Source organism: Neophocaena asiaeorientalis, unplaced genomic scaffold (assembly GCF_003031525.2).
Source record: "Neophocaena asiaeorientalis asiaeorientalis breed wild unplaced genomic scaffold, Neophocaena_asiaeorientalis_V1.1 scaffold302, whole genome shotgun sequence".
In the NCBI taxonomy this organism is placed as follows: Eukaryota; Metazoa; Chordata; class Mammalia; order Artiodactyla; family Phocoenidae; genus Neophocaena; species Neophocaena asiaeorientalis.
Window position 1 is genome coordinate 611,753 of NW_020174038.1, and position 8,769 is coordinate 620,521.

Below are 8,769 nucleotides of genomic sequence, written 5' to 3' on the forward strand. Positions count from 1 at the left end.
GGTTTGGAAACTCAAGTAGCCGCCCTGGAGGGGAGCAGCAAGTGTACTACACAGGCAGCAGCACGTAAGGGGCTTCCTGTTGCAGGGTACACCCCCCACCCCCCACCTGCTGTCCAGCCCGAGGTGGCCGGAGACCCCAGCAATAGCCACCATCACCGTCAGAGGCTGCACCTGCTCACTCATGACACGTCCAGCCCACCCTAATCTCAGGGGCCAGCACGAGGAACTGGCCGGAGAGCCACACAGCCACCAGCCACAAAAACAGTCATTCCCCTTTCCTCTCACGTGAGCTTTATTTTGGGGTCAACACATCTTCTCAGGTTGTCCAAAAAGAGGATACAGAAAAACAGCCCCCAGAACCACAGACTCCACAGTCGCTGCTGGCCGCGGGCCCTTGGGGCAGGAGGCCTGTGACTCACAGCCCACTTCCATGGGGCAGAGGCTCCTGGCCTGGGACGCGCCAGCAGCCGGGCGGAAAGGGAAGCGCAGTCGGCTCTTGGGAGCAGGGTGAGCAGCTCTGGCCGCCCTGCGTCCAACCAGCAACCCGAGGCCACGGGGGACACTCCCGAGAGAGAGGACGAAGGCCACCGGGCAGGAGGCTGCACTAGGGGAGGCCTCAGAGACCGGCCTTCCCCTTCCGCCTCCTGGGTGGAGCCTGACCAGGAGTGACCACGGCAAAGCCTCGTCTTCAGCTCCCGCCGCCCGTCCGTCCCCCACTGAAAAAACCTTCCCGTCTGGCCTAGAGCCGCGGCCATCGCTCAGGACAAACTCTGACGCCTCGTGAGCGAGCGACGCAGGCGCCCAGACGTGTGGGATGTTCCGAGGCCCCAGCCGCCTCCCTGCGCCCGCTGTCCCGCGGAGGAAGCGGGGACAGGGCGAGGGCCACGCAGGGCGCGATGCTGGGAAGGACAGCTTAAATGGGGAGGGACCAGCTTTCTGCAGGGTACCCGGACCTCCTCCTCACAAGGAGCAGCCGCGTGCCGACCCCTCCTGAACGAGGCCCCCAGCCCGCCGGGGCAGCACGGGCCCTCGAGACCAGTGTTCACTGGGTACATACGTGTCACGTGCTGAACCACCACGGGACTGCTCCCCAGACAGCGGAGAAGGGGCAGCAGGCCCGCTAAGCAGCCCCCACGGCTTTCTGCTCCAATTCTCAAGAAAAGACCCTGGGACCCACCGTGCCCACCCTCCTCTCGGGGCATCAGCCTAAAAAGACGGGGCCACAACCGCAGGGCCGACTGTCCCCTCCAACCCGTGCATTCCCAGTCCCGAGAGGGACCCCGCTGTGCAGGGGTCCTCACGCAGCCACAGCCCCCGGGCCGCTCCGGCGCCGGCCCTACCTTATTGAGCTCCCTCAGTTTGCTCTTGGCGGCGGCCGCGTCCTCCTGCTCTGTGGCCAGCAGTTTCTCCTTCTCTTCCAGCTGGCGTTTCAGAATCGCCACGGGGTCACCCTTCTGAGTGGCCTAGAGATGCCCACAGAATCGCGTTAATGGGGTGGGCAGACACCTGGTTTGAGACTCACCCCGACCATCAGACCCCGACCCAAAAGCAGAGTGGCGGCCTGATGGCGCACGAGCGGTGCCATCCCGACGGCACACACTTCTGGGGGCGGCCCCCGCCTCTGCCGCCCGGTCGGCCAGGCCTCGGGCCCAAAGCTCTGGACCCCTGGGGTAGTTGTGGGAGCATGGTTCTTCCCTAACCCCGGTCGATGGTGGCCAGGGCCTCTTCCCGGCCTTCTGGGGGCCGTCGGCCATCGTCCCTGGCTTGGTGCCCATCCCTCAGCTGCTGGGGGCGGCCTGCAGGCTGCCAGCTGAAGCCTGGAGGCCCGGGCACGGGGTGGGGGTGGGGGGTAGGTACCTGGGGACAGCGGCCTGAGCTGAGTTCAGGCCTCTCTTGTTGGAGGGGAGTGGCCACCTTGACCTCCGGCCACTTCAGGCCCAGAAGACGGCCCAACGCGCACTGAGCGAGGAGCTCCTGTGACCGCAGGGCCCGTCACCACTCAGCAAGGGCTGGGGCGGGGCGGGGGGGCGGTGACCCAGTGGCCTCAGGACACCCCCAACATCTCTCACCACTGAGGTGCCACAAAATCCTCCAGCAAAATTACCTACAATTCCAGCTGTTTAAGGAACAAACATGCCCCGCGGCACCTCCTGGGGCAGCTCGTGGCCACAAGCACCAGACAGAAAGAAACCAGGGAGACAAACACCCTCCTTCCTGAGCCCGAGCCCCGGCCACAAACCAGCGGATCCCAGCTCCTGGCCCCCCAGACGCCCCGCCCCGGCCCGTAACAGCCCTCCTGCTGCGGCGGCTGGGCTGCGGCTGAAGCAGAAGCATCTGCGGGTGATTCACGCAGCCCGACCCGGGGAAGGGCAGAGTTTCGCCGAGAGGCAGGTGGAGGTGTTCCAGGAACATCCCGCGCAGCCTGTCAAGTCGGGTGCGGCCGGCCTGCGGGACACTATCCAGGGGAGGCCGGGGCCCAAGACCAGGAAACCACTGCCACTCACTGGCCCCTGGGGTGGGGGGAGGGCCCACCTTATGCCACGTGTCCTGGACAACACCTGCTTTCTCAGACAGGATCTCGATGAGCCGCTGGGCCTCACCCTCGCTGAACACCATGCTTCCGACCGTGGAGACCAGCGTCTTGTAGGGGAGGCAGAGCGGGCTGTCGGTCTCCGGGGGCCCTGCACAGAAGGGAAGGGGCAGGGACTCACACTCGGGCACCAGCCACCAAGCTCGTCACACCCCAGAGCAGCAGAGGCCAGTCAGAGCCGAGGTCTCTGTCTGGCTGCCCAAGGTCTGCGGGCCGAGTGCAGCGAGCACACCCTGGGGTCTCAACTGAACTCAGCTCAGGTCCTGCTCAAAAACAGCAGCGGGGAAGGGCCCCAGGCAAGACAGGCTGAGTATTCCTGGGCCGGAGGAGATGTCCCCCTACTCTTTCATCATCAAGGTGAGCAGACTTGGGCAAGGCATTCTTTCCCATAGGTGTTTTCCTTCCTTCTCTTCCCAGCAAACTGCCTGCGCCAGCTCTGGCCATGCGCCACCCAGCGAGGCTCACGCCCCTGCCAAGACCGAGCCCCACCGGCGGGGAGCAGGAGGCTGCCTCCCCGACATCCTGGTTCAGACCCTCTATTTCCAGCCCTCCCTGGATGAAGCTTAAGGCAGGTTTCAGGACAGGGATGGCTGGGTTCGTCCAGAACAGGGCTGCCCGCTCGCCGGTCCATTAGCACGTGACCTTGCTGGAGGACACAGAGCCATGTGCCAACAGCCAGCCGTCACTCCTGGACGCCCGACGCCCCCGCGATAGCTTCACTCTCACGCAGCCCCTCACACAGCCCCAAAGACACGAAAGGGTGAACAGAGACACCCCCCCTTGCCGTCTGGCAGCTCCTCGCGCTGAGCTCCCCAAACTGCCCACGAGCTGTGGAACGACAGGGCCCCAAACGAGCTGAAACAAAGCCAAGCGGCACCTGCAGCCAAGCCCACCTCACTGAGGACAGCTAGGGGAAGGTTTCCATGGCAACCTGAAATTCTCTGGCTTGTCACAATATTTTCACTCCCTAGTCACAACATTGTCATTACAAGTCAAAGCACTTAGAAGGATCCCCTAATAAAGGGGACGTGGCACGTGGCGAGCTGGTTGCTACGAGCACCTTCACTTTAGAACTTTTTACCCCGCGAAGCTCAGGAATAAAAATAACCATGTTGGGCTTCCCTGGTGGCGCAGTGGTTGAGAGTCCGCCTGCCGATGCAGGGGACATGGGTTCGTGCCCCGGTCCGGGAAGATCCCACATGCCGCGGAGCGGCTGGGCCGGTGAGCCATGGCCGCTGAGCCTGCGCGTCCGGAGCCTGTGCTCCACAACGGGGGAGACCACAACAGTGAGAGGCCCGCGTATAGCAACAAAACAAAACAAAACAAAAAACCATGTTGACATTAAAGGCCTAGGAACTTGAGGATGTCATGAAAACTGGGAGGTGGGGGGAGGCCCCCTTCAACCTTCATTCTTTTCACTGAAATATGTACGTAAAATAATTTTAATGGTAAACTTCTGCACCCTAGAGAAAATTCAAGTACAGCTAAGCCAAAAGAGAAGGAACCACTTGAACGAAAATCTCACGGTCAGCAGTTTGGTCTCTGGGCTTCCTGCTCCGCCCCGTCAGCCTGCAGACCGATGTTTCTGCCAGGGTTTTTCAGAAGAGGGAGGTCGGCCGGAGTCAGACTGGGCAGGATGGCCTCTCTGAAGCTGGCCACTCAGATGTTTTCCTCTGCGGACTCAGAGAGGCCTGCTCCTGCGCTGCCCCCAGCCATGCCGGCTGCCAGGCACCTGCCACGTGGCTAGTGGTGGGAACTGGGGTGGCTCCCAGGGGAGCACACACCAGATTGTGAAAACTTGGTATGGAAAAACAAAAGAATGTAAAATACCTGCAATAATTTTTTTATATTGATTGCATATTGAAATGATAGCATTTGGGGTAACTGGGTTAAATGAAATATATTAAAATGAATTCCATGTGTCTCTCATTTGCCTTTTTTAGTGTGGCTCACAGTGTATTTCTGTGGGGCAGGCTGGCTACTCATTTCCAGCCCTGGGGCCCCAAAGCACCGCCTGCTGAAGCCCTGGCAGCCCCGTCCCTGCAGAGGCCCCAGAGTGACCATCCTCCTAGGCCCCAGGGCCCCTGCTGCACTGCCCTCCACCCACCTGGGGGAGGGGACACAGACCTGGATGACACAGCTACGCTTCCCTATGGAATGCCGCATCTTTCACGGCCACTACCCCAGTGGTCTCACAGATGCATTCCCTCCAGGAGGGCCCTTGCACAGAACGTTCCTGAGAGTATTCTGGGAGTGTCATTCTAACACACGTTTGTTAAAACTTTCTCATGTAATTATACTAAATTGTATTAGATGTTCTAGTGAACAAAGTCACGAAAACCTGTAACAAGTGGAACACCCCAAAGCTATGTAATGGCAGAACTTAACTCTCCTCGCCCACCCCCGCACAGAAACTTCCACGGCCTTCTCCATCCTCATACAAACACTTCAGAATTATTTTTAGAGAGATATGACTTTATAAGGTAAGAACGGTGCCATCTTTATTCACCCCAAATCGGGGAAAGTAAAACTGAAAGAAAGGAAAGTTCTGGGAACCAGAACTCTGGGCCTCACGTGAGTAGCATTTATTTCTGGGTTTCAAGGCCCACGAGGCGGCATGCGGACCCATACACAAAGGACTAACGTGTCCTCTGGCAAAGGCTCGAAGGCTAGAAGTAATCCTTGGGGTTGTGAAATCTTAAGGCCCTAAGAGAAACTTGTCAGAGACTCAACATCTATTCTGTGAAGCCACAGGCTTCACAAGGACCACGTAGCAGTGAACTCCCACGAGACAGAAGCAGCCAAGGCTCCGCCCATGTAAGTGAGTCTGAAATTCCAGGTACGGAGGGGCCCGGAGGCCTTGGGGAGGAACCAGGCAGCAGAAGGGCACAGCGGCCGGGAGGGCCGGCGTCTCACTGCTCTGGAGTAACCCGGGCTCCTGCCTGGCCAGAGACACAGTGAGCACCCCAAGCGCTGTGCCCTGCAGGGACGGGGCAGCCTCCCCTGAGCGGGTGGCCTTGGCCATGGTCCTTTCCCTCCAGGTGACAGCTCCCACGGGGTCCGGGCCAGAACCCGCAGAGCTGCGGACGCATCGAGGAGAGCTAGAAACGAGATTGCTGTGTGCCATCTCCTGACCTTCAGTGCTGACAGCTAACTCTGAAAAATAAATAAAACCACCACGGAGCTGAACACATCCACGGGCCAATTCTGGTCTGCAGGTCATCCCTGCCCTTGGGCTGTGGGCACCCTGGTCAGAGCAAGGCCCCTGGAGCCAGGTGGTCTGGGCTTGAATCTTGGCTCAGCTCCCTCCCACCTGCGCATCCTTGGGCAAGCGACTTCATCTCTCTGAGCCTGTTTCCTCGTCTGTCAAATGCGGGCAACGGCAATGTGCTGGGCACAGGGTAAGCACAGCAGAACCGATCAACAGGGCCAGGAGCACCCCACACCCTGACCCCTCCTTGGGCAGACAGCGCCCCAGTGAGGAACTTGGGTGGGGAGGCAGGGGGTGAAGCAACTCTGCTTTCCTCTGCCCCCCCAGCTGGCGCTCACGCCCCCGTGGACAGATCGCTGGGGCCCACGGCCCCTGCTCGCACTACTGTCTTTGCACACGAGGTCAAGTGGGCAGCGCATTTAGGGAAACGAGTGGCCCTCTGCCTCCCTGGGCTCTGAGCGGAGAAGCACTCAGCGCTTGTATTACGTGCCTCAAACTCCAAAACTACGCTCCCTTTCGTGACCACGCCGGGAGGCTTAATCACCTAAAATTAGACCTGTCCGGCAAAAAGGGCTTAGGAGTCTCTCCTCTCACCGTCGACAGTGGGGTCTCAGCCACCAGGGACTTGGCGCTGTCTCAGCAGCAGCCCCTCCAGGTCCGGGCCCTGGAAGCCCTGCCTGCTCGTGCCCGGCTCAGCCAAGCGACAGGGGGCGTCAGAACAGCTGCAGGGACTGCGCGCACACAGCTGTGATCGAGGGAGTTACTGCCAGGCCCTGGCACGGGCGTCCAGAGCTCCAGCTCCACTCCAGCTGCTGCAGGTGCCTGGAAGCCCTGTGCAGATGGTCTCCAGACGTGAAGTATGCACCTACTGTGTACCCCGCAGTCTGCAAAATCCTGGAAAGACCTGTGGGACTCCCAGCTAGGAGAGGGGAGGAGACCCCGGACACGGAATCAGGCAGCAGAGCCAGAGGGCACCTGGGGAAGCAGCCACGGCAGCAATACCGGCGAGGCTTTTAATGCAGGAAATGCTTGCGCCAAACACTACCGGGCGGAGAGCAGGAAGGGGAGGGAGTGGCAGGGATGACCCGAGGCTGGTGGAGCAGAGGCAGGTGGCACTGGCACGGGTCCCGGGGATCCGGGCTTCACCTCATGGGCAAAGGGGCAGTGCCTCAGAGGGAGCAACGTTTGCACTTGAGAACACCCGGGGGCCAAGGCTGGAGGCAGGTCAGGGAGGAGCCCAGGGCCGGGGCTGAGAGCACCCAGGAAGCGGGGTGGCGGTGACAACCCAGGGCTCTGACAGCAGACACGGGTGGGGTCCTGGAGGCCGGAGGAGAACTCCAACGGCAAAGACGCTCACGTCCCAGGGAACGTCCAGACCGGTTCTGAAGGCCTCCGCTCACACACACAGGTGCAGGCCAAATGGCAGCTGCTGGCTTGGGACCCTGCAGGGGCGTCACCCCAACAGTGTGGGTGGGGGACCTGCACGCTCCCCCCAACAGGAAGCCAGACCCCAGCCTCGGGAAGCCCCCCAGGACATTCCCCAATCACCTGAGCCAAACTCAGGTCAAAGGCCAGGGCCCCAGGAAGGGCCCCTGCGCCTCCTGGAAGCCCAGCACTTCCCAAGCAATCGTCAGATTCAGAAACAGAGCCAAGCCCCCGACTCCTGCTGACCCCAAGTCCAGAGGGCGGCCACCGTGTCCAGAAACAAGGAACCTGGGCCACACCCCCAGCTGCACGTTCACGGACAGTGGCCGTGAAGGGTCCTCCTGAGCCTTCGGGAAAGCGACACTTCGAGGCCCGCGATGGAAGATCCACCAAATGCGTCAAGAGATGGAGCTGCAGCTCCTGCCGCCCTCACGGCTGCTGGTCTGCACCACGGCGGTCAAGCGCAGCACACACGCGGCCGACCCCAAGCCCGGCTCAGGCTGAAGCCCAGCACTGCCCAGGGCTTCTGGCTCCCAACAGGGTGCAGGCCTCAGATCAGCGGCTGCACTGGACCCTGGCAATGGCGTTTTAAGTGCACTGGAGCAAAGGACAAATAATGTCAAGAGCAACCCTACCTGGGGCCTTTGAATCAGGCCTTTTCATTTGGCTGGAGAAAAAAGTAATCTCTTGACAAACTGGGAGATTGTACACATAATGACGTCTAATGGAGTTTTTAAAAAATCCTATAAATTGAACGACTGTATTTTTCTCTTTATACTTTTGCTTTTCCCCCCAAATTTTAACAAAATCAATTTTAAATCTGAAAAAAGAACCAAAACACATCACAGTATTTCTTAAAGAAATACAACCCCTGGAGGGCCTTTGCACAAGCTCCTTCCTCGGGCCTGAGGGGACCAGGAGGTCTGACCTACTGCCTGCAGGAAGGACGGGGGACGTACAACCTCAGCCTCCTGCCCTGGCAGTGACGGGAGCCACAGTGCCACCCCGTTTAAGAGGAGTGAACGGAGAGCCCTGGAAGAACATCTTCCAGCAGGTTCTCTGAGACGTGACACCAGACTCGCTTCCCCAGGGGATGTTTTGTTCTTTCAAAAAGAAGAAAGGGAAAAGTTGAGTTTGAAGAACTTACACAGAAAGTGAAAAAATCTCAGGAGCTCTGCAGTTTTCTTCAGAGCTTCAGACCCTGAGAAACTGAGTTAAGTTCAAAAGAGAGGCTCAAACGTAATCTCCACACCCCACCTCTGTGCCTTGGCCTGTGCAGGAGGGGCAGCTGCTGGTGGTTGAGCCTGGGCGGGGGCAGGCAGAGACCCAGGCCCGGGGTCCCAACTCTCCCTTCTGTGAAGTCCTGAAACAGAGCTGAGCTTTGGTTTCTGCTGTCCTAAAACAGGTAAAAATACAAACCCACCTTAAAGGAAGTTGGGGGACAAATGCACAGAAAGAGCCCCTCCCCACACACCAGGCTGGAGCACAGTGGGGCTGGTTCCCCGGGACCCTGGCCTCAGGCACAGCAGCCCGCAGGGCACCA

The 8,769-nt window shown here is 59.8% G+C and overlaps 1 protein-coding gene across 2 annotated transcripts in view; it reads right to left on the reverse strand.

The window, feature by feature from the left end:
- The window catches only part of RRBP1 (ribosome binding protein 1), a 38,147-nt gene that overhangs the window by 21,476 nt on the left and 7,902 nt on the right, over positions 1-8,769 (reverse strand). For both annotated transcript variants that reach the window (XM_024753714.1, XM_024753713.1), the window contains exons 2-3: positions 2,533-2,681; positions 1,341-1,463 (exon numbers count right to left, since the gene is read on the reverse strand). In XM_024753714.1, the coding sequence (XP_024609482.1) occupies positions 1,341-1,463; positions 2,533-2,681 (272 nt within the window). The remainder of the gene's footprint in view (positions 1-1,340; positions 1,464-2,532; positions 2,682-8,769) is intronic.